At 38.4% G+C, this 25,746-nt stretch overlaps 1 protein-coding gene across 9 annotated transcripts in view; it reads left to right on the top strand.

The window, feature by feature from the left end:
• Positions 1–25,746, top strand: part of ACACA (acetyl-CoA carboxylase alpha) — a 273,697-nt gene that overhangs the window by 201,566 nt on the left and 46,385 nt on the right. For all 9 annotated transcript variants that reach the window (XM_079132070.1, XM_079132069.1, XM_079132077.1 and 6 more), the window contains 4 exons: positions 1,226–1,495; positions 3,907–4,004; positions 8,847–8,967; positions 9,625–9,735. In XM_079132070.1, coding sequence (XP_078988196.1) covers positions 1,226–1,495; positions 3,907–4,004; positions 8,847–8,967; positions 9,625–9,735 — 600 coding nt within the window. The remainder of the gene's footprint in view (positions 1–1,225; positions 1,496–3,906; positions 4,005–8,846; positions 8,968–9,624; positions 9,736–25,746) is intronic.

The raw sequence follows: 25,746 nt of genomic DNA, 5'->3' as shown, positions 1-25,746 counted from the left end.
GCTGCTATTTACATCTGTTAATGGCCCTTCTTGATGGCCATCTCCCCAATGAGGTGATATGCAGCAGCCTGGGGATGAGGGACCAACGCTGCAGATGTGGCTGTGCTCCAATAGGCAGGACTGGGAATACTCATCTAGTTGGCTTTGTTTTGGGGGGTGAGTGTTGGGGGCAGGGAGGAAAGAATGAGCTAGAAACAGGGTAAAGGATGGAAAGCATTGCTTATCCAGGTATATAGGAAACAGACAGGTAGACATGAAAAACAGCAGCTGTAACTGGGTTGTAAGTGAATAGAAAAGAAATGAAACTAGCAGATAAACAAGTAGGATTGACTAGTTCTTGTATACAGGGGGACTTAAAAAAGGAGAGGATTGTGAGGGTTTGGCAAGGGACATTATCAGTCTGCCTTTTAAGCCAATATCACTTATTTGTGTGACTGGTCAGATGCTACTCAACAGAGAACAGAGATTTGCATATATCTTAGTATAGCAAGAGATTAGTTCTGTGCATCTTTTAGTTTTCTGGTGTTGGAAAAAAGCACAAGAATTGCTCTTAAGGATACATTGCTGAGTCATAGTAAATTCTTACAGAAATAGTGCATGCCTGGAGTAAGCCAATAAGGAATGTTTCTATTATTCCTATCAAATGGTAGAGGACAGTAAAAGGACACAAAAGTTGTACAGTCCTTGAGAGGTGATTCTCCTCTCTTATGAGTTAATGGTTTCTTGAAATGAATCTCACAAAACTGGAAATAATGTTTCAATATATAAGTTAGTAATATGGGAATTCTGAACTTAATTACCTCTGCCATGGCATTCTTCCACACATATCTTTAGTGTATGTAAGACTTTTTTTTTTTTTTCTGTCTTTGAGTGGGCCCAAAGAAGGAATTGAGACCACTTTGGAATAAATTGTAAACCACCTGTTCTCAGCAAAATTTTTAGAGAGTACTATACTAGATTTTTTTTCTAGCTTTCAATAGGGAGTTTGGGGGCTGGGGATATAGCTCAGTTGGTAGAGTGTTTGCCTCACAAGCATGAGGCCCTGGGTTCAATCCCCAGTACCACAAAAAAAAAAAAAAAAAAAAAAAATAGGGAGTTTGGCTCTTCAGCAGTACCTACCTTTACATGAAGGATGAGTCCTAGGTATACATCATACCATCAAGGAACCTGAGAAAAAAATTCTCCATGTAAGAAGCTTGTATTTATTTGTTTTTTATCTTTGCAGATTGGCATGGTAGCTTGGAAAATGACCCTTAAAAGTCCTGAATATCCAGAAGGCAGGGATATTATTGTTATTGGCAATGACATCACATACCGAATTGGGTCCTTTGGGCCCCAGGAAGACTTGCTGTTTCTGAGAGCTTCTGAACTTGCCAGGGCAGAGGGTATCCCACGCATCTATGTAGCAGCCAATAGTGGAGCAAGAATTGGACTGGCAGAAGAAATTCGTCATATGTTTCATGTGGCCTGGGTAGATCCTGAGGATCCCTATAAGGTACAGACTAAGAAGAGATATTTCAAGATACTGTTTGGCATGGTTATGCACATGTGTGTGTACATATGTAAATAGGTATGGGAAAGGAAGTGGTTCAAGTTTGAAAGTCTGCCCTTATGATGATAACTAAATATAAATAAAGTTACTTAGGAAAATTCCTTAAGATACCATGTTAGAACATTGTGTCTAACAATGTTCTTATTATGCTCACCTGGTTTTTCCTCCAGCTTTAAAACAAATTTGCTGTTGCTTGAACATTAGATGAAATAATAGGAATGTCTTTAGCATAAGACATGCCAAACCCAAAACACTCATCTTAAAACTATTCCACTGTGGTTTTTAGGACTTACAGCCAGTCATGAGCAAAATCCATTATACCCTCTACTTTTTCTCCAACCTCCCTGGTTCTTTTCTAAAGATACCACTTCCCCTATAGCCTTCTTAAGTACTGACTGACTTCTTTCTCCTCTACTACTAAGCCTGGAGGGGGAATACTGTCTTTTTTTGATCCTCATTGCTACTTCCACACCTTTTATTCTCTCTTCTCCAGGAAAACTCCCCACTCTGAGTCTCATGTCATCAGACTCTGCCACTGATGTATCAGTGCTACTTATTAGAGTGTCTTCCCACCCTTCGGTCACAGCCTCTTATTCTATACATGTTTTCGTTCCTGGCTTATTGTTGCTTTCTCCAGTACTATTAGTCATGTGATAATTCTTGGTGATTGTTATATCTATATAGATGAGCCTTCCTATAATCTGGCTCCTTGGATCCTTGAGTTTCTCTTCTCTGGTTCCTTTCCTCCACCCTAGTTCAGCCTCTCATTTCCCATAATCTGTTTCAAGCAGCACTTTGTCTTCCACCCTTCATCCTTTCTTTCCAACTCACTTTCTCTAGTGTCCAACAGTCCTTTAAACCCACCAGGACCTACAGCTATTGATCCTACCACTTTTTTTCTGTTCTTTATCCTCCTTCCTTCCTTTCTCTCTCTCTCTCTCTCGGTACTGAGGATTGAACAAGAAAAAGAAAAATCCCTGCTCTAATCTAAGACCTTTCTTCCTCTTGTACACTTGATTTGCCTTCTTGTCAACTTGGGGATGTTAATCAGCACTTCTCCCACCTCTCTCCTGCATCACCACTTTCCCTCTCTACTGTATCTACCCCTTTAGCATACAGACACTTATCCCTCCAGTGACTATCCCTACCCCATTTTCTCCTTCCCTTTAGAGCAGAACTTCTTAAAAGAGTTGTCTATACTTGCTGTTTTCACATACTCTTCTCTTATTCCTGTGTAGTGACACTTTGCCCTCACCATTCTACTGTAACTATTTTCATCAAGGTCACCTGTGATTGCATATTGCTGAATTCTTCAGTAAATTCATAGTCCTCATCTTAGTTATTTGATGATTCAGCAGGCTTTGACACAGTTGGTCACTCTTTCATTCTTGAAATACTTTCTTCTTGGCTTCCAGTATCCCAGAGTCCCCTTTTTTCTTTCTACCTTCCTGCCTCCTCTTTCTCAGTTTCCTTTGCTGCCTTTCATATCTTTACCTGTGAGATCGTTTCAGGGGATAATGAAAATATTCTAAATTTTGATTGTGGTGATTATACAAGTATATGTATTTATTGGAATTTATCAAATTAATAACTGAGAGTTGACAGATTTTATTGCTTCAAAATTATAGTTCAATAAAGTTTGTTTTAAAAATGTATGGAAATTGGTAGTGACCATCAACAGTTATGGATTTTGGGGGTGGGTGATGAAAGTGTTCTGGAAATTATGGTGATGGTTGCACAACATATGAATATACTAAAAACTACTGAATTGTGCACATATATGGCATATTAAGCATATGCCACCTCTCTGCTTTGTATGTGAGTGTATATATGTGTGCATACAAATATATCAATTATGAAATGTTAATATAATTTTTAAGATGTAAATAGGAATTAGGAGAAGCAAAAGGTATGAGTTCAGGATTCACTATTAGCACTGCATGGTCTTCTGATTCTAACATTGAATCTCTTAGATTTGTGATCCCATATAAATTTTGATGATGCATGGAGTTGAGAGAGTGAAGAATAGTAATTCAAATAATTCTTTAATTTCATGTTGGTATCTTTCATAAAGATATCACTGAATATCCAAAAATGACCCTTTAGCCTGTTGAAAATGAAATATACATGGAGTTGCAGCTATAGACTATCTTATTTCAGTGACAGTGACTAAAAAATAGGCACTTCCATCTTTCAAAGAACCATCTATGCTGGCATCAAATCAGAGTAACTCCAAGAAGTGATGTGACAATTCAAAGCTACCTTTGGAACAAGCTCATTTTGCACAGTTTGCTGTGTATTCTGATTGTGTCACAGTGGCAAATAATGAGTTCAAAACTACTTGTGCTTTACAGGGATACAAGTATTTATATTTGACCCCTCAAGATTATAAGAGAGTCAGTGCTCTCAACTCTGTCCATTGTGAACACGTGGAGGATGAAGGAGAATCCAGGTAGGTATTTATGTATCAGAATAATTTGGTCATTACTAAAGAAAGGAGAATATGGTAATTTTTCCTTATTGTCCTGCTAGTCATGACCTTGGAAAGCACTGAAGAATGCTGTTTAAGCATCCTAGATGTCTTAGGTTTGAATCCTGGCTCTACCACTTATTAGCTGACAGACCTTGTTATTGATTGAGGTTTTTAAATCTTGTTTACAATACTTATTCATTTAATAAAAATTGAAACACATAAACAGGAAGAAAAAACAAAAAGCAGACACAATCCTACCCTGAGACCACAACTATAAATTTATTATATTCTTACTGTCTTTTTTACATTTATACTCTTTTTCTACATAGTTGGGATTATAGATAAGGGTTTCTTTTAAATTCTTTTCATTAAAAGCTATTTTGGACAAATTTTTTGTATTCTTAAAGTATTATTTGAGAATATGAAATTTAATGGTTGAATAGTATTTCATGATAATGAACAAATCATATTTGAAAATTTAAGGTGTTTCTAATTTTTCACTATTATATCCCTGGGCTGAACTTTTTTTAATATTTGCTTAGGAATATCTCTAATTATTCTTTTTGGGTTAATTTCTAGAAGTGTAATTACTAGTCAAAAAGCCCATTTGCAAGCATAAGGCCTTGGGTTCAATCCCCAGCACCACAAAAAAAAAAAAAAAAAATTGCCCATTTGGGTTCTGAGGATGTAGGTCTGTGGTAGAGTGCTCGCCTACCACATGCAAAGCCCTGGGTTCAATCCCTAGTACATTAAAAAAGAGATCCATTTAAAAATGTTTTTTTAGTCATAGATGAACACAGTACCTTTATTTACTTATTTTTTTAATGTGGTGCTGTGAATTGAACCCAGTGCCTCACATGTGCTAGGCAAGCACTCTACCATTGAGCTATAATTATAATCCCAGCCTCAAAAAGTGCTTCCTTTTTTTTTTTTTTTTTTTTTTTTTTGGTGGTGCTGGGGATTGAACCCAGGGCCTTGTGCATACAAGGCAAGCACTCTACCAACTGAGCTATATCCCAAGCCCCTAAAAAGTACATTTTCAAGGGTTTTTAAAAATAATCTCAGATTGCCCTCCCCAAGATCTGAATTCCTAATCAGCAGTATGTGATAGTGCTTGTTAACTCTCTTAATTTTTCTCTACCCTTGCCAGCATTGATTATTGTCAATTAATAAAGTAGGATAAAAACAGCAATTGTTACTTTAACTTGTAGTTTTGATTGCCAGTGAAGCTGAACATTTTTATAATCTCTTTGCAAGAATTTTCTAGAATGTTAATTGCTCCAATACTGTTTATTGAATAATTCATATGTTCTTATTTTTTATTCCATCTAGGGCTAATGCCATATCATTGAACTACACACTTAGCCCTTTTTTTTTTTTTTTTTTTAATTTCCTTCTTTCTTTCTGTTATTTTGATTCCCCAAATCTTTCCACAATGATTTTGATTCAGATTGCACTAGATTTACACACTTATTTTTGTGAAGGCTGACATCCTCAATATTAACTCATCCCAAAAAAGAAACTTGATATATTTTTTCATTGATCCATGTATATTTTTAAAAGGTTCATAATTTCCATATAATTTATTCCAAAAGTTCCCAAACTTTTTTGGTTCATGACACCCTTAGCATCTCAGTAATTTTTTCACAGCACCCCTAAGTAAAAAATAGACATAATATTTCTGTTAAATAAATATTTCTAGTTAAACCCTAACAACTGCATAAGTGTTTCTGTCCTGACCATAATAATGTGAATAAAAATAATGCATATGAATTGAAAAAATTACTTCATTTTTAAGTAATTATTTATTTACTATGGAATAGTTGCGGCTGTTTAATATCTCAAACCTTAGCATCAGCTCAGATATAGCCACCCACTTTTCTTATTCTTCATTGACTTTTGCATACAGCTTGCTTTTTTTCCACAGAAACTGCAAAAACATGGCTTTGTAAAGACAGGGCATTGTCAAAAGAAATATAGCACTATTTGGTGTTAAATCACAAACTACCTAAAGCTAGTCATTCATGTGGCGTCTGACAGATATCATATGTGTTTCTCTCAAATTGAAAATATCCTTCAGTGCCCCCAGAGGTTCACTGTGGTCCCTTGGCCACCTTGGGACATAGTGTGGCCAGTTTCTTCATGTTTGTTTCTAAACATTTTGCTTTTTTTGTTTTGCATTGAACAAGGGGAACTTAATTACATAATCACTGAACCACACACACCCAAGCCTCCCCCCACCCCCACCCCCCGCCTATTTTTCTTCTGAGACAGGGTCTCACTAAGTTGCCAAGGCTGGCTTTGAACACACTATCCTCTTGCCTCAGCCTCCCAAGTTGCTGGGATTTCAGTCATGTGCCACCGCACCTAGCCTGTATTTTTTTCTTGTAATCTGAACAGGATTTTTTAAAGCTCTTTAATACATGCTTTTTATAAAGCTGTTAGTTTTTTGTTTTGTTTTCTTTTGTTTAGGCACTGGGGATTGAATCCAGGAGCACTTATCCACTGAGTCACATCCCTAGCACCCCACCTCCTATTTTTTGGGTTTTTGTTTTGTTTTGTTTTGTTTCATATTTTATTTAGAGACAGGAGCTCACTGAGTTGCTTAGGGCCTCACTAAGTTGCTGAGGCTGGCTTTGAACTCTTGATTCTCCTTCCTTAGCTGGTGTGCAGCACTCCACCTTGCGAAAGCTATTAGTTTATATTACTTTTGTTACAAAACAAGTCATTTTTCTTTTCTGGGGTTCCTCGTCTGAAAGACCCTTATCTCAGTGCTGAGCATACAGTAAGCAATCAATAATCCTGGTTGTTATTGTTATTGTTGTTATTATTATTATTATTATTATCTGTAATATGGCAATGATATTACCTGTCACATTGGATTGTTGTGAGGATCAAAAATCATATATGAATGTTTTGGGTAATTATAAAATGCTATACAAAGTTTTTTATTATAACATTAAAATTTAATAATACTTTAAAGAATGATAGTCCTAGATGATAGAAGATCAGGTCAGAGAGCAGAATACCGGAAATGTACATTCTTTTTCTCATAATACAATGAAATAAGATGCCACTTATCACATCATGAACACCTGTGAAGTAATATGCAGTCCTTATGAGAGGATATGCTTTACAAGAAAGGCTGACTGGGCCCATGAGTCCTTATGACTATACGGCATGTGGACCTTATAAAAAGAATGTATTACCCTTCCTCAAATTAATGTGGTTCTTTTAGCCCCTTAAGGATGATTAACTTCATCTGCTTTATGACTCTAGAATCCAAAGTCTAGATAAACAAAAGGAAGAATGGGGGAATTATTGAAATGGGAGAAGCTAAAAATTTAAAAAAACTAGAGGAATCTGGAAAGCAGAGGTGCCGCATCATAGAGGAACAGCAAGAGCAAAAAAACAGAATTGATGGAGAGCAGACAGAAAAAAGGGAGCAGAGAAATATGGGAATGGGGGAAGGTAATTTAAGAGCCACTATGGAATACTTATTTATTATTTCAATTTAAAAAATTGTGCCAAGCCTTCTGGATGCACATGGAACAATAAATAATATATGCCCATCTCTACTTCCAACTTTGCATTTTTCCTTCCCTTTACTAGTTGCATTTCCCATCTCCCATTTCCCATTATTAGCTATTGCTCCTAATCCCCTGCCAGGAAGACAGACGAGTGATTCCCATTAGATCCACAGGATGCTTTCTGGACAACTTGGTCAGCATTTCACTTCTACTTCTATTCTGCCTTCCCCTCTGGAGAACTATAGCCAGAAACATATGCACTTGGTATTTGCAAATGAGCAGGAATGGGAGTATACTGTTTTGTTGGTCTTCCCCTGTATCCCTATCTTGGGAAAGAAAAGGATTTTTGATTCAAGAAACTAGCCAAGCATTCCCAAACCCCTCTATTTGTTTTTTGTTTGTTTGTTTGTTTGTTTGTTTTGTGGTACTGGGGACTGCACCCAAGGGTACTCTACCACTGAGCCACATCCCCCAGCCCTTTTCATTTTTTTTTTGAGATAGGGTGTCACTAATTAGCCTTGAACTTGCAACACTCCTGCCTCAGCCTCTGGAGTTGTTGGGATTACAGGTATGTGCCATCATGCCTGGCTTAATTTTTTTTTTATTCCTATGTAAAAATTGTTAATTTGATGACAGTCAGAGATATACATTGACACTGTTTTGAAGAAAGAAAAGGGCTGGGCTTGGTAGCTCAGTGGTAGAGTGCTTATCTCCCATTTGTGAGGTACTGGGTTCAATCCTCAGCACCACATAAAAATAAACAAATCAATAAAGATATTTTGTCCATCCACAACTAAAAAATATTTTAAAAAGTAAGAAAGAAAGGGCCTTAAAATCTGAGAGCCATCTTGTAGCATGTGAATGTTCTTTCAGCAGGGAATCTTCAAGGTTCTAGAATGATTGGTGGTGAATCGGTCATTAACCTATGATGAGATTATCACCATGGGTCAAGCCCTCTTCTTGTTGCCAACCCTTAGAGATAGGTACTACTGTCCCCATTTTACAGAAGTTATTGTTATCCTGAGGCATACCACTGTATGTATCAGAGCAAGAATTTGCACCTATCTGCTTAATTCCAGATTTTGTTTTTCTATTCTACCATATTGCTTTCAATAAGGTAAGAACCAAGCTAAGAAGGAAAAAACATATGAAGAGTATAAAATAAAGAGTATAAAGCTCTTGTATTAAATATAAGTTTATATGCTTTTAGAAGGCTTTTAATGGTAATGTTTCTTTAATAGATTGTGGTACTGTTTCACTTTAATACTTTGGCATGACTCTTCTCTAATAGGTATAAGATAACAGATATTATTGGGAAAGAAGAGGGACTTGGAGCAGAGAACCTTCGAGGTTCTGGAATGATTGCTGGAGAATCTTCATTGGCCTATGATGAGATCATCACCATCAGCCTGGTAAATCCTCATGAATTGTGAATTAATTAATCTATCTATTTATTTATGGTGCTAGGGATTGAACCCAGGGCCTCGAGTATGATAAACAAGTGCTCTACAGCTATATCCTCATCCCACAATATATGAAATTTTTGAAGAACTCATTGTGTAGTTAGGTTTATTTCTGTCCCATTACTACTATTCAGTCCCAGATAAAAGCATTGCTTGCAAATTTTATTTTAATTGTGAAAAATAATGGGAACACAGGATAAAATAAATTAATGAAATAATATAAATTATTTCCTATGTAAACCTAGGTTTATTTTAGCCTTTAGTTTAACTTATTATTTCCTCTAAATATTCTATCAGATTTTTAACACCTTGAATTTCTTCTCTTCATAGTACTTTCTTTGCTCATACCTATAGTGGGGATGCCAAGCATCTCTGAAGTGGGCAAGTAAAGGGACTATGATCCTTGAAGTTTCTAACATTTGAAATATTGAATTAACTTTATTTCTCTTTCGATTAGGAATTTTTTTTATTATTAGTCAAAAAGACTTCATAAAATGCAATAGTTATTTCTGTTCATGTGGATTTTACACATTTTATCTGTGCCTTAGTTCTTAAAGCTTGGAGAGGACATAAATATGTGACATGCAGAATTTATTCTTTTTTAAGGTGACATGCCGAGCCATTGGGATTGGGGCTTATCTTGTACGGCTGGGACAGAGAACCATCCAGGTTGAGAATTCTCACTTAATTCTGACAGGAGCTGGTGCCCTCAACAAAGTAAGTTTCTGGGGTTTGTGAGGAGTGTATAAAGTTTGAAGCTTATCATGAATTCTTAATTCTAGACCTTGATTGAGCACATGTGTGTAATCTCAGCCACACAGCAGACTGAGGCAAAAGAATTTCAAGTTTGAGTCCAGTCTCAGCAACTTAGTGAGACCCCCATCTCAAAATAAAAAAGTGGTGGAGTACCCCTGGGTTCAATCCCTCGTACTACCATCAAAAAAAAAAAAAAAAAAACCAAAAAAAAAACCCAAAACCTGATTAAGGAGTCGTTCTATCCATGACTTCTCAGTCTGTATCTTCCTTTCTTCTTCCATCATCCTCACCCATTGACTTGCTTGCCTTTTTATTCATTCATTCATTTCATTTAACAAATACTTTGAGTAGCGACTATCTGCCAGGCATTATTCCAACCCTGTGTATAAGTTAGTGAACAAACTGTATAACCTCTGCTCCAAAGAACTTACATTCTACTCTGTCTCTAGGAAGACAGAATTAATTGAATACTTTTGTTCTGCCCGCCCCCCAACCCCTCACTTCTTACCTATGTTATCTATGAATAAGGCTTTTGAGAACTATTCTCCTGCACAGAGCTATCTTCAGTTCTAGTTGTATTCATTCCCATTTCAGGTCTACAATGTGGACTAGGCACTGGCCTAGGTATTGAGGATATGTAATTCTAATGGTCTGAGAAATCTGTCAATAAACCTCTAAAAAAGAAAAAGAGGGCACTTATGGTGTTCTCTTGTATATAAAGTAAGTACTCAGTAAATATTGAGTGGGAAGATAGGTGGATGGATACATCATGGATGGATTGCTGGGAAAGGGTATAACATAGACATTTATCTTTCCTTCCAAAGAAAGACTTATTTTTAATCCAAGTTCGTAGGAACTTTTCTAAAGGCAGAAAAAAATTAATGATGAGGCCATTGCTTGCAAAAGTGAAAATTGTCCAAGAGTATCTGAATATACAACGGACAATGCAGTTCTGACTTCTTTATAGGCATAGAAAATTTGTTTTGTTTTAGAGCTAAAATGTATAATGAAATAATATAGGGCTGGTTGTCCACATGCAACTTATATAACCTTTTAGCTCCTCAGCTTTCTTAGCTGTCAACGAGGTATTATAGAGCCAGGCATGGTGGCTTATTCCTGTAATCACAACTACTTGGGAGGCTAAGGCAGGAGGATCATAAGTTGCAGACCAGTGTTGGCAACTTAGTAAGACCCTGCCTCAAAATAAAAAGGACTTGGGGGTATCGCTCAGAGGCAGAGCACCCCACGTTCAATCCTTAGTGCTGCTCAAAACAAAAGGTGGGGGGATTATAATTTATACCTGTAAGTAAGGTTGTAGAAGCTGGGCAATGTGACACAAACCTGTAATTCCAGCAGCTCGGGAGGCTGGAGGAATACAAGTTTGAGGCCAGCCTCAGCATTTTAGCAAGACCCTTTCTCAAAATAAAAAATGAGAAGGACTGGGAATGTAGCTTGGTGGTAAAGCACCCATGGTTCAGACCCTAGTATCAAAAAAGAAAAAAAAGTAACGTGGTAGTCAAATGAGAGTACATAAGTAAAAGTACTTGGTACTTGACACAAAGAATTGACCCTAGTTTGTTGTTTTGTTTTGTTTTTTTGAGACAAGTTCTTAATGAGTTGCCCAGTCTGGCCTTGAACTCATGATCCTCCCATCTCAGCCTCCTTTGTAGCTGGAATTATAGATTACAGGCATGTGCCACGGTGCCTGGCTTGTTGGTCCTCATTGAAATTTCAGTTCCCCTGTCCTCTCTCATGTGGTTCGGTAATCGAGTTTGTAGATTTTATACACATACTAAATTGTGTTGGATATTGTGTTTATGAGACTTGCAGGAACTTTTTATCAAGCCCTGACTTTCAAGAGGAAAGACAGACATTAAGTGTCCTGTCCTCGTATCCATTTAGAAGAGTTGATAATTCCATTGGTCCAATTAACTTTTGGATACGTGAGAAATTAGCAGAATTGTTTGATGTGCTCAGCTTGTTCTCTGCTGTCATATGAACTCTCATTCTTTGGGTTTGCTTCTCTCTCCAAGGAAAGGCAGAGTAGTGCTAACAATAGCACACTTGGCCATCCTCCTCCTTTTTTTGGAGACTAGCCTAGAAATGAAGATTATAAACTGCTACTACTGAAGAGTATTGCAGTGAGGAAAAGTGCTGAGAGTCTTTAAAAAAAAAATTGTTTTAAAGTTGCTCTTTTGATACCTTCTTAGGATGAGATATTGACAAATGTTGAAGAGAATTTTAGGTACCATTACCTGTGAGGATAGGATTTTAATGATACCTATATTTCTGTGATGTTTTCATAAAGAGAGTTAATCTCTAAAATGTATATTGTTAAGTTCCCACCCCCCAAACACACACAGATTCTATGTTTTGTATGAGTAATATAACAAAAAGTAAAAGTTGTTGGGTTTTGTTTTTGGATTTTTTTTGTTGTTGTTGTTCTAAAAAATAGCCAGTTAAATTTCATTTGTGGCATAAAGAAAGCATTAGGTTTTATTTTGTTTTGTCCTTAAAATCTGGTTGAATTGTTCTCATCAAATTCAATATATTCACCTTCTTCCTCGCCTGCAGGGCTGCTTGCCTTGTTGCAGAGGGAAAGACAAGTAAAGATGCTGTTTGTAACTTACCAAACAATGCTCATTTTCAGAAGGACATGATCATTTTTAGCTGAAGGGAGTGATCACTTGTGGAGGTTACCTAATCCTGCTTTGCCTGCTTCACTATCTCATGTCAGCACCTCTTAAGTGTAGAGTCATGTTGTTGGAAGACACTGATTTCATGCAGATTCACTAAGAATGTCCCTTCAGCCTCTTTGCTTATCTGGTATTAAAAAGGAAACTGTTAGGAAGCTACCATGCTCAGATTGCTTCCTCTGACTCACTCCTTTTGTATATTCTGTTTTCATGTGTGCTGATGTCTTTGTAGTCTCTTTGCCTCTCTTTCTGTAGGTATCTCCGTCTCGCTTACTCTGGGTGTGTGCAAGTTCCTCTGTGTGCTTGTCTTTCTGTGTGAGTGCTGATCTCTCTCTTTGTTTCTGTGTCTTGCTTGTAGAGCCTTCTCTTTCTGTGTGTTCCTCCCTGAGTATCCATGTGTGAGAAAGTCTTTGTGTGTTTGAAATACTGTAAAGGCTCCTTTCTTAGCCTTGACCATTTTGCTCATAGTATGTGTGTACCTGTGTAAAGTGGAAATGTATGCAGTACATGCAAGCTTATGTACGGTCTTAGACTGTAAACATTTGACCCCCACCTTTTTGAGTCTTCATCCTTTATGTTAAACATTGAGGTGAAGAATAAGAAGGAGGGAGTGCACAGAGGTTGTAGGAAAAAAATCTTGTGTGTGCAAGTGCCGATCCCGTTGACCCCTTTGAAAATTGAAATAATGATAATGCGCGTCTCCTGACTGCATCAAAGTATCAGCACATCAAAAGCCAGGAGGCATGAAATGCAAATGATAAAGTGAAAGCAGATGGATTGTGCATGATCGCCTGATGCCCAATGAATTTTAAAAGGTGCTGGTTTGCAAGGGGGGGTGGGGGGCGGGGGGTGGGGGGACTGAAATAAACACGTTATCCCTGCAATTTTTTTTGTTCTTGACGCTCACTCCTGACAATATTTTTTCACACTTGAGTGAACACCCACTTCATCTCTCTCTCTCTCCCTTTCTCCCTCTCTTTCTTTCTCTCCCTGTCTCCTTTCCAACTCCCCCCCCCCAGCCCCCAATCCCACCTCTTACACGTCTCAGGTCATGTCGCTGCAGCTCCGGTGGAAATAATAAGATATAAACCACGAGGTTGTTATTTGCATAGAAATAGCATGGAGCCCCAGGCAGCAAGAGAAGGACACAGGGATCATTTGTCTAAAATTTTAATGAAAACTTTTGCTGAGGCAGAGATTTTTTAAAAAACTTTCTTTCTCTCTACTCGTCCCTAACCCTCCCTACACCCTCCAACTTCATCACTGATTTGACTTAGCCTGATTGATTTGAAGAGAAAGGATTGACACTCCACATACCATACTCGCCTAATGTAGCAACATGTAAATAAATTGTTTGTTCCTTCAATAAGAAGCTGAAGAAACACACAGTCCCAACTTAGTACATCACATGTGTGCTTCAAGCTTTTATGGCTACATTCCATTTGTGTGATTAAGGTGACCTGTTTTTAATTAGTTTACATTGTCCTGCCTTTTGCTTTCAAAGACTTATTTCTTAAAAAATTTCTGCCTTTCTTTTTTTTAGCTACTATTAGTAAAATATAAAATATACATATTGCAACAGCTTCCTGGATATTTTTCCCCCACTTTCAGCAGTTTTACTATACATGTTTTCTTCATGGGCATTGTGTCCTTTGTTCTAAAAGCAGAAAGTGCTTCCCATATTTATATTTTTATCCCTCTCCCTTTGTGATTTTAGTATTTGTATTTTCTTTTTTCATCTGTCTTCCTTTGTTGCCTGTAGTTATTTGTAAAGTAACCAAAATATTTCCAACTTGAGTAGAGATACAGTTTCTGGATTTTCTTGAATGATGTAATGCAGATTTGAAATTGAAACTAAAGTCAGTGGCTAGGGATTAGAGGCAGCCCAAATGGCTTTATTTTTTTTATTTTAATTGTTTGTTCTATTTACTTTACATGATAGCAGATTGCATTTTGATTCATTGTACACAAGTGGGATACAACTTTTCATTTCTCTGGATGTACAAGATATAGAGTCCGCACCATTTGTGTACCAAAATGGCTTTATATGAACCTCAAAATTAAGAATATTCATCTGATTCCTTATTGTCTTCTTGGGTAAGCCAACTGGCCATTTTACAGATGGGAAGACAAGAACAGAATTGACAGAGACTAGATCAGAGTCAGAACATGAACAGTATCCCTAAGTTTCATTGCAGAAAGAGCTCTTAATATTCACAAGGCCTACAGCAAGAAGATGGTCTAGTCATTTTCTTTTTGTCCAAATGTCATGAGGGAAAAAAAATATGTCGTGATAGTGAAGTTTCTAAGGGCTTGCTGTTTCATGCCTCTCAAGGAAGTAGACCATAGGTTTCTAACTCCAGGAACTATATACTGCAGGTGGCAGAGTTCTCAGAATGCCTCACAGAGTGATAGAGTAGAACTGATGGGTATGGCAAACTGCCCTGTGTGTAAGGAGTCATTCTGGCCTGGCAAAGGCAGTAACCTGCGTACTCAGGCTATTGGTAGGATGAGTCCTTAAGGATATGAGGTGCTTTGCAGAGTCATAAACTTCCAAGTCAGGGTACCACTTGAGCATTTGCAATAACTTCCATCTTTACTTCACCTCCTCTCACTTTCTATTTTATATGTTTAGCATAGTGTCAGGTAACAACGAGACTGGAAAGTCCTATGTTGTAAGGGAATACTTGCTAGCTCTCAGCCATTGCCCTAGACTTGGTGAGAGCCTACTCTCTGTATACAGAAATCAGAATTTGCAATTTATGAGTGTCCTCTGGACAGTCTATGTCTATGGAGGTAAGGCTTCTGCCAATGACTGTGATATGTGGGTGATAGATTCACTCAGGAGGTGATATGTGATTTCTGTGTGGTAAACATTTTAAAGAGAAGCAGAAGCTTCTTTTTTTTGGGGGGGGGCGGCAGGTAGAATCCTGAAATCCCATCCCCTTTAGTGAGATTAGGCTTCTATTTTCACTGACACTTCCAGGAAAAGGAAATAAGTTATGTGCTAGATTCAGCTAGGGCTGTTAGTCCTGTGAGGGGGGCTAATAATTCTGCTAACATTGCTTTTGAGACTTGGTACAAGGAAGTCATGTCCCTCTCCAAATTCTTCTTAGTTTCCATGGACATATTTAGATGTAACTATGCAGCATGAAATATGAAGTTGCCACATTTTACTCTGTTAGGGACAGTACCAGAGTTCCTCCATGAGTGGAACCTTTCTGTCACACCAGGGGCCTCTGTTGTACAGTCCCTGTGTTCATCCCGGACTCTCTGACACAAAATGTGAAGGACTTGAGAAGGGAAGGAGAGATTATTCAGCTCTCACATGGCGTGGGCAGCACTGTCACTTTAACATAACTTAAGGAGGTTGAAAGCCTGGACTCTACAGCCAGGCTGCCTGGGTTTAGTTTCCTGGCTCTGTGACCTACTAGTTGTGTGATCTTAGGCAGTTAACTTAACCTCTCTGGGTTGCAGTTTTACTAACTGTACAATGGTGGTGAAAGAGGGGGGAGTAATAATAGTACCTGTCTACCAGGGTCAGAGTGGGGATTAAATGAGTCAATACAGGAAAACACTGACACTGTTATAGTCTTCTCTGAGGTACGTTTAGGGTTCTTTCTCATTGTACTTCATTATCCAGGTGCTGAGAAGGAAATAGAAACACAATATTCTGTATACTTACTGACTCTCTGAAGGCAAGAATTCCTTCAAGAACATGTTAGATGGCAGCCTGCACAGTGACAGTACATTCATGTATTGACTTTCCCGTAGATGTTATCTAAAGACAATCAGCCCACTTTGGAAAGCCATTAATGTAAGAGGCACCATGTTTGGTCATGATAGGGTAGTATATGTGTCAGTCATCTGTCTACAAGAGTCCCCGAGGACTTGTTGATACAATAGCCCATAATCACTCTAAGGATCAGTCCAGCAATTTGCATTTTTAAAAGTCCCTAACTACCTATTTTCACAATAGACAGTCCCTGTTCTCCTATAGCTCCAGATGGGATCATTCTCCTTTCGAAAGAGGGCCTTTTAACTTCCCTTCTGAGTAAGCTTTGCTTTAACAGTATGAATGAGTTCTCAGAAAGGATTGCAGTGAGCAGATCTCCTTAATTTTCAAGCACCCCCCCACCCGCACACACAAACTGTGGGTGAACCTGACCCCATTTGGGAAGCTTTATTTGAACACCCCATTTGATGTTCTTCAGGTTCAGCAGAAAACCTTACCAGGTATGTTTGACTCTGTTAGTGATCGTTGGTGTATCAGCAGCCTGGTGCTGAGAGTGCTGGTTTGGATATCTTGCAGGGTGGCATTGCCATTCAGAGCTCCATCATAGAAACTGCATCTGACTCAAAGAGAGCCGTGTGTGGGTGGTGGTAGTGGTGACTTAGAACCTGAAGTCTTGGGAGACCCTACACATTCTACTTCAGGGCTTCTAGATAAAGTGAAAGCTCTGGGGGCTCAACTTGGGGTATTGAATACAGACTCAGGAATGATCATGTTAGATGACCTATTATAAATGTTCTTAAACTTTAAAGTTAAAGAATCTTTTGGTTAAAAAAAGCAACAACAATAAACTTGATCAATCCCCTCCTTGCCATTTACTAATAAGGTAAGCAATTTGGGGCTTCAGTCTGTTCGATATCAGTTTTCTCTGCATAAAATGGGCAACATAATACATTTCCTACCTTAAAATGGAAGACCAGAGGATCTCTTAATCTTAGACTCTCTTAGACTCTCTTTAATTTCTAGTTTCTATGATGCTATGAAGTATATATTGATCTGTAACCAGGGAACCATGTTAGGCTGGGGCACAGAGAGAACAAATTAGAGTTTAAAAAATTGTATGTATGTGTGTGTGTGTGTGTGTATTATGGTGTTCTGTATTGGTGAAATTACAAATGGTGATATGTGAGATTATTATGTATTAGTGAGATTAGGAATGGAAGCTGCAGAGTATAATGAATTAAAATTTATCTTGTTTCTTATCCAGATTACAGAAGAATAAATGCTACATGTTGTTGTTAACAATGCAAGTGGCCATAGAATTGTAAATATTGGGAGTATAAAAATGTTCAAAAGTCAAACCCCCTAACCATTGCTTAAATTTTCTCTGTGACACCATTGTCAAATATTCATTCCATTATGCTTACAAAACTCATCTACAGGGGAGTTCAGGACTTTTTAAGTAAATTCATCCCTTTCTTATATATTTGGCCAAAGTCTATTTCCCTGCACAGCTAGACTGATCGCTCCTAGAAATAGTGTTCAAAATCAACAGAGAACTCCTAATTTTATGATATAACCTATGGGAAACTGAATGGAACCGGAGTTTTTTCCATATACTTTTGCCTCCAGAGACTGGGCTGTTCGTGTCTTTTTTAGTACTGGGGATTGAACCCAGGGGCACTTTACCCCAAGGTACATTCCCAGTCTTTTTATGTTTTTATTTTGAGACAGGTTCTCATTAAGTTGCTTAGGGCCCCACTAAGGCTGACCTCAATTTTGCAATCCTCCTGCCTCAGCCTCCAGAGTTGCTGGGATTACAGGTGTATGCCCCCACACCTGGCAAGACTGGTCTTGTCTTAAAAACAAACGTAGTTGAAATGAAAATGCTATTCAAGATGAAAAAGAGACTAGATTCATAAATGACATTCTTGCTAACCAAAAATATGAAGTAAGTAGAAGTTATAAGAAAAATAGTTAAACTTTAATTTTGTGGTTTTTGTTTTTGTGGTACTAGTGATTTTGTGGATACCAGCCCTTGCTCATACTAGGCAAGCACTCGGCCACTGAGCTGCATCCCCATACTTCTACTTTGAAGTATGCTGTGGAACCTTTGGGGTCTGCCACACAGGGTCATGCAAAACTCTTGAAGCCCAATTATCTCCTGCTTTTCTGTCACCTGTCTTGTCCAAAGTTAGGATCCTGATAATGTGATGGAATGATAAGTCTTCTGGGGTAACAGCTAAAACTCACTGGGTCCAAGATTTGGAAGAATCAGTAAAGGTACTAAAGCTCTGAGGGTTACACAAATGGAAGCTAAACTGCTAGAATTTATTACCGTGTCATCTCAGTGAGCTGTCTCTGGCTCACCTCATCTGTGTGGACCTCTGATATATCTCTACCCTATCTCCAGAGTATCCATTTCAACCTGCAGGATTCTGATATGTCTTGAATATTAGAATGAAGAAACATCTCTACCTCACACATTCTCTGGCACACAGGATTCCCTGCACTTTGTTTCTCTATGGAAGCATTGCCCCTGAACTCAAGCTAAGTGCCCACTTAGGTCTGTGAGCATGGTCCCTTAGCAGAGCTATTTCCTCAACTTCTTCATTTGCCAGTCAGTTTTGTGTTGTGCCTTCATATGGTGGATTTCCTTCACTTTTCTCTTTCTACACATGTTCATAACTGTGTTTGCAGATCAGTGTTCACTTAACTTGCTACTCTGTCAACCCTCCCTTCTTCCTTCAACCTTTCTTCTCCCCCAATCCCAGTCTAAAACTCAAGTGAATTAGCTTCTCACCCTTGCCCCCCAGTTTAAATAAAAAAAAAAAAATCCCATACTCCTCCAACAGTGTCTGCTCTTAGATTTGCAGTCAGCAGCCATCTCCAATAACCATCAGGCTGTCAGCTTTGCAGCTCCCTACTACCTCCCACCTCCCCCATCACTCACCAGAGGAAAAAGAGAGCCAGAGCAAGAGCTTGAAATATATCATGCAATAGTGTATCATGAATTTGTTGTGAATCACAGCGGTGAAGCAGGTTTATTTATTTCTGAGACCTTAAATCAATACAAAGTAGGTCTCTTAGTTCTGAAGCTGGGATGGAGTGTGAAAAAATGAGCCCATTGTACTCTTAAAACTTTGGGGAAAGGAGATGACAGCTATATAATTCCATTTACCAGGCACTAGGGGCTTTAATGTGAAGGTGACAGGGAGCTCTTTGTGCATTTAGAGCACCATATCTTCTAAATAAAAGATCTGTAGACTTGATAGTGGAGCATAGCTCCAAGTTTAATAATCTCCAAGCATTAGACCAAGCCAATATGTTCCCAAGTCAGAGAGGTCCCCCCAAAACACTCATAAATTAAAAGTGCAAGAACTGCACACGTTGGTAGATTAGAAATGCAAGGACTCCAGTCTCTTCTAGAAGGAAGACAGACCTGGGCCCTCGCTGTGCAGGCTGCTGTGTGAATATGATAAAGGCTCAGGAAATGAGTCTGTTTAGAAACCTGACTCTTGGCTGTTCATCATTCTAGGAAAGGTCCCCTGTGCATGAATCCAAATCTAGCTGTGTCCCCTCTCATTCAGAGTGGCCATGATCACACAGACTAATCAGCTAATGTACACAGTCAGGAGTGTTGAATTATGAAAGGAGAAGCTTTAAGAGCTTTGTAGATTGAACTACAGATTACCTAGCATGCCTAGGCTTCAGGTTTTTCTGGTTGATTCTTGACTGGCTCCTAATTTTAATAATGTCTCAGTGTCTAGGATTTAAGACCTCTAAAATGGTATGCATATCTGAGAAATTGAGAAATCAGTGTTATTAAAGAAAAGAACCCACCCAAATTTAACCAACAGCTTAAGATGAGAAGACAGAACCATTGAAATAGATAATCAACTTATGAATATCTTCATTTTTATCTGACCCATTGATGAATTATACCTTTTTTTCCACAGATAAAGTATGTTTATGCAGCTCAGTAGAGCAGCCCTAATATAATGTGACTTTAGAGTACATAAAGTTACAGTCTTAATTCTAGCCCAAGTGAAAAAAGCATCTACCCTGGGGAAAACTAAAAGGGTAGGAAAATTGAACCACTTGTTTTGCTTAAGAAAGCTGCTACACATTGTAACACTAATATGAAAGACTTCTTTGTTTATAATAATTCAACTTGCTGAAAATCAAGTCAAAGTTGAGTTTTTATAGAGCACTAGAATCTGTGGTAGTTCACAGGCATTTACTGCATACCTGTCATATGTAAAGCTGTTCTTATATTGTAGAGATACAAAGATAATTCCTGCTTTCATGGAGCTTAAAATTTAAGGGGAAATAAAATGCTGCCCACCAGATATAAATGAAAAAACACAAAAAGGGCACAGAGAGTCAGTACTACTTGCCAAGAAGCCAGGCCCTAGCAAGCCCTGAACTCTGGTGCCTGGCCACTGTGGGCACAGGCAGTTACTCACACAGCCACCAGCTTCAAGCACCAACCTATTTAGGAAAAGTAGTAGGAGGTAACTGAAAACAGGAATTTCTTTTTAAAAAATTCTATCTTTAAAAAACTTCTGGTCAGAAGACATATTCAGAGTACATGAAGAATTCTCAGAATGCAATAAGGAAAAAAAAACCAGTAATGAGACACTTGGGCAAGAAATTTGAAGACACTTCACAAAAGAAGATATAAGAATGATAAATAAGCACATGAAAAGATACTTATTGTTCATTAGGGAAATGCAAATTAAAAAATTTGATGTCACTAGAATTTTTTAGACCAAATTATTACAAGGTTTGTTTTGTTTTTTGTTGTTGTTTTGCAATGCTGGGGATTGAATTCAGGGCCTTAGTTTTCCTAGGCAAGCATTCTACCACTGAGCTATATTGACCCAGTTCTAATTTTTTTTTTTTTTTTTCATTTTTAACTTGACAGATTCCATGTCCTTATGAGATTCAGAACAGCTAGAACTCTCTTATCATTATTAGTAGGAATAAAAAATGGTACAGCCACTTCAAAAGAGATGTACTCTTTTTTTTTTTTTTTTTTTGTCTTTTTATGAAATTAGATATATGCTTACTATTCAACCTGGTAATTCTACTCCTATATATTTACCCAATAGAAATGACAATGTCAAAGGGGAATGAAGGGAAGGGAGGGAGAATAGGAATAGGAAAGACAGTTAAATGAATCAGACATAACTTTCCTATGTTCATATATGAATACATGACCAGTGAAACTCCACATCATGTTCAACCACAAGAATGGAAAGTTATACTCCAAAATATATTCTATTGTCACATCTAACTAGAAAGAACAAATTAAAAAAAAAAAAAGAAAATGGAAAAATAACAATGCACATCTACACAACCTGTACATGAGCTAGGTGCAGTGACCCACACCCATAATTCCATCTAATCAGGAGGCTGAGGCAGGAGGATCGCACATTGAAGACCAACCTGGCAACTTGGCGAGAACCTGTCTCAAAATAAAATAAAAAGAACTGATGATGTGCCTCAGTGGTAGAGAGTTCCTAGGTTCAGTTCTCAGCACCACCAACCCAGAACAAACACCTATACATGAACATCTATATCAGCTTTCTCCATAATCCCCCTATATGTCCCTCAACAAACAGGTGAGTGAGTTGTGGTATTTCCAGAAAATGCAACACAACTTAGCAGTAAAAAGGAACTTCTGACTCTAGCATCAGTATGAAGGGATCTGATACATTGTGTTAATAAATGAGCTAAGGTTAATGTGACTTTCTAGAAAAGACAAAATTGTTGGGGCCGGAAGCAGATGGGTGATTGTTAGGGTAGAAGGAGAGGATAGATTACAAAGGAGCATAAGGGAACTTTCGGGATGATGAAAATACTGTCTCAGTTGTGGTGGTTGTTAAATGATCATATGTGTTCGGCAACATTTATAGAACTGAAAACCTTGAAGTGGACATTTTTGTTATATGTAGATTACTCCTCAGCAAACCAGACCTTATTTAAAATGTTAAATATTTCCATATTTGAAATTGATTGTCAGTACTTTCCAGTCCCTAGTTAAATGAGCAGTTGACGGGTCCCGGGATGAGTGATTCCTTTTGGCATTCAGTTTTTTCTCCAGAAGCCTACACATTTTCTCCTACATTTGACAGACCAAACTATCATGTGCTCTTCTCTTCCCCTTTACATTAAAAATGAGTCTCGTTCCTTACCCACTCTACCTTCAATTCCCATCATCCTTCTGCCATCTAATTCATTCTTTTATTCTCCAGTGAGGCCTACACCTCAGTAAACAGAGGTCATCAATGTTATTTCAGGCTTATATCTCATTCTCTTTTTGGCTAAACTTTTTTTTTTTTCCTATAGTGGTAGCACAGTCCCTTTGACCCAATATATCCTTCAGCAAATCTGATCGCTTCATAATTTACTGCTTATAGAGAGATTTTTGGTCTTGTAGGATGGTCTTGAATCCAACTGTGGCTCAAGTCAGGGACTTTTCCCTCCTCTGCCAATGAATGGCACTAAGCCTTTTCTACACCCCAAAGTCTAATTTACCAGCTGCCAACCAGCACTCCAGTTTGCCATTGACAGCAGCGGTAATAAAGGAGGGAGAAAGGAGTTGTAACCCAATGGCTTTGTATTTTGGAACACCCAAATATTTTTGATCATGGAGGCCCTGGTCCCATTTCCCTAGAGATTTAATTCCATTCACCCTTGGATGTCTTCCTGGTGAAACATTTATACAGTAATATGTGTTATACCACTTAAAATTGTTAATTGGAGATTGAATTACTTGTCAGCTTTAAAAAATGTAGTCCTCTCAGGTCAAGGAAGAGGATGTTAGCAGCACTGAGTAGATGAGCTATTACATTTTTTTCTTCCCTTTCCTCTTTACTCCCCCCACCCTTCTTTCTTCTGGCTCTCTTATGTCCCCATCTTACCACTTTTCCCTGCTCCCCATCTCTTCTTTCTCATTGTCTGTCTATCCTTGGCCAGACCTTTATCAGATAGATCCCAGAGTAACTTTAATAGCTAAAATCCTGGATGAAGTCTAGTGATGATGATTACTCAGCAAATTTACAAAAAAACCCTCCTGAAATTCTCTTGAGAATGGAAATATCCTAATGAGAAGGATTGCAGTGAAGACTCAGCTCACATAGCTGAATTCATGGATGCAGGAGGAATTTTGTACTCCCTGATTCTTCAAATACAAGATGCTCTGACCCACTGAGGTTTGTTTAAAGTGGGGGGTGGTGGCAGCATTAGATTTTCTCTTTTATAACTTTGTTGATATATATCATTGTTTTTCACATCTTAGCACACAATTGCAAATATTTGTAAGTCTAAGGGTCTTAATGTGAATATCAGTATAAAAGCAATTTTAAAAAAAAAATTGAGCCAAGTTGCATCTTTGAAACTTGGGTATCTCAATGCCTATGCTGACAAATATCCTGACAAGTAAATACTGCGCTCATTCAGTGTTACACAGTGATTTCATTTGCACAAAACCTCACAATGCTTCGCCACTTCAGTCAAATGTCTGGAGTACTGGGGAAGGGAAGGACGTGTTTATCTTGATCTCCAAAAAGGGATTTAAGGGCGAGAGCAGGCGGTATATTAGACTGTTTTCATTGCCTGTCAGCTGTGGTAAACCTGAGCTGTCTGCAATGTCTCTAGATAAGCAGCAACAGCAGCAGAGGCCTTAGCATGTGTGTATGACTGCATTCATTTGTACCTTTTACACATCTGAACATTTCTAAAGGCTCTGTGGCATCTTTGGTGGAGCCTTTAACAATTGCCTCTCTGCTAATCAGTAGCTTTTATGTGGTGCCCTTAATTCTCAAGTCTGCCAGCTCTGATGAATGGAGCCCTGGATGAGGTTTGCGTTTACGCAGAGGCTGGGTAAAGATCCTTTCTCCTCTCAGGTTCAGCCCTTATCAGTTCTATGGCCTGGGCACCCTTTAGCAGAGGACCCCAAGATGGTGCTGTTCCTAATATTTCATGGTGCTTCTCTTCCACTTAAATCTGAAGGAGAACAAAGGGGGCCTGGGAGCATCACCTCTGTTTGAATGGCTCCTATGTTTAATAGTGATGCTTTTGGGGCAGATAAATTAAAATTTATTTCATGTAGTAGAAAATGTGAGAGGAATAATTTGAAAATGTTGGCAAACAACTTGACTAATACAGAAATGCCTATGTCAGAGTTTAAAAGAATAACAAATGAAGCTCACCTATTTCATGAAAATATGATGTGGCTATTGACGCCAGTTTTTTCTGTAGATGGTTGGTAAGACAACCTTCTGAGGAATGGTTCTGTGTGGTGGGCTCTTCTCATCTTCCTAGGTATCAGTTAGGGTCTGTGTGACTGTTCTGGCATGATCGTTTCAGAGTTAGGTAGGATGAATTTTGTCCTAGCCCAGATTCTGCTTCCTTGGTTAGAGCTTTTGTTGTGAAGTATTCTAAAATCATTAAAACCACTTGAGTCAGCAACGACCCCTATAAATCAGGAGCTATTGTGTGCACTCTCATCCTACTGTGCGTACTCCAAAGCCTCCAGTCGTTGAAGATGAGCCAGCGGGTACTGCTTTCCCCTCGCTGATTGTTAAGTATCTATGATTGTTGGCATTTGTAAGTGGAGCGGTTTTCATTTCTGTGTTTGTCTCCACCCCACCTCAGACTTCCTAAATGAGGCTGGTCAGAGAGCTATTTGGATAGTCTGTTACTCTATCCTATAATTTTTCTCTTGCTTTTCCAAATTACATGAATCTTCTCACATGGCAAATATTTCTTTAGCCCAGAATTAACGTTCTTGGTTGCAGTAAACCCTAGTGGGGTTTCTTCAGAACCCAGAGGGGAAGAAACAAATACTTCTGCTTTTTCAGAACAATGCCAAAGTATCAGAGTTTTAGCTTGCTTAAGGAAGATGTGCTATGTTATTGAATCTTGCTGTTTCCAAGTTTGTCTCCTCTTGTAAAAACACAAGGTAGAGTTGCTGTGAGTGTAACTCAGCAGTAGAATGGATAAGTGGCAGAACATCTCTAGGAGTAGCCTGGTTCTGGAGGTTTTCTTATTCTTTGAAATGAGGGGGCAAAGATGTCTGAGAAAGGTGCATTTAAACCACAAAGTAGCTCTTGGTCTGCTTCAGTCCTTTTTTCTGAGCTTTGTCCTTCATTGGTCCATTACCAGTTGGACATTATCAAGTACTAGAGATTGGACAGAAAATAGTGTTTCTTAGCAGAAAATGGCACCTCTCTTATAGGCAACAAGGAATAGTTGGCTCCTGGCATAGATTGTGAATATCAAATATTCAGGGTCAGCATAGTGTCTCCTTTTTATTCCTTTCCCCCTTTCCAATTTTATTTTAATAATTAAAAATACTGCTGATCACACTGAATGACTTCTAGCAGAGAGGCAGTCTATCCCAGAAGGACCAGTTGTGGGCCATCGGGTTTATGACGACCATAAAACCAGAGCCAGATCAGAGCGTGGCCTCCCTGAGTGACAGGTTTTCTGCCTCCACCAAGATCTCACATCAACTGACTGCTTTGGATA

The sequence above is a fragment of the Sciurus vulgaris genome (genome assembly GCF_902686455.1).
Source record: "Sciurus vulgaris genome assembly, chromosome: 3".
NCBI lineage: Eukaryota > Metazoa > Chordata > Mammalia > Rodentia > Sciuridae > Sciurus > Sciurus vulgaris.
The sequence above is the reverse complement of the archived record's forward strand: the minus strand, read 5'-3'. Positions and strand labels throughout refer to the sequence as shown.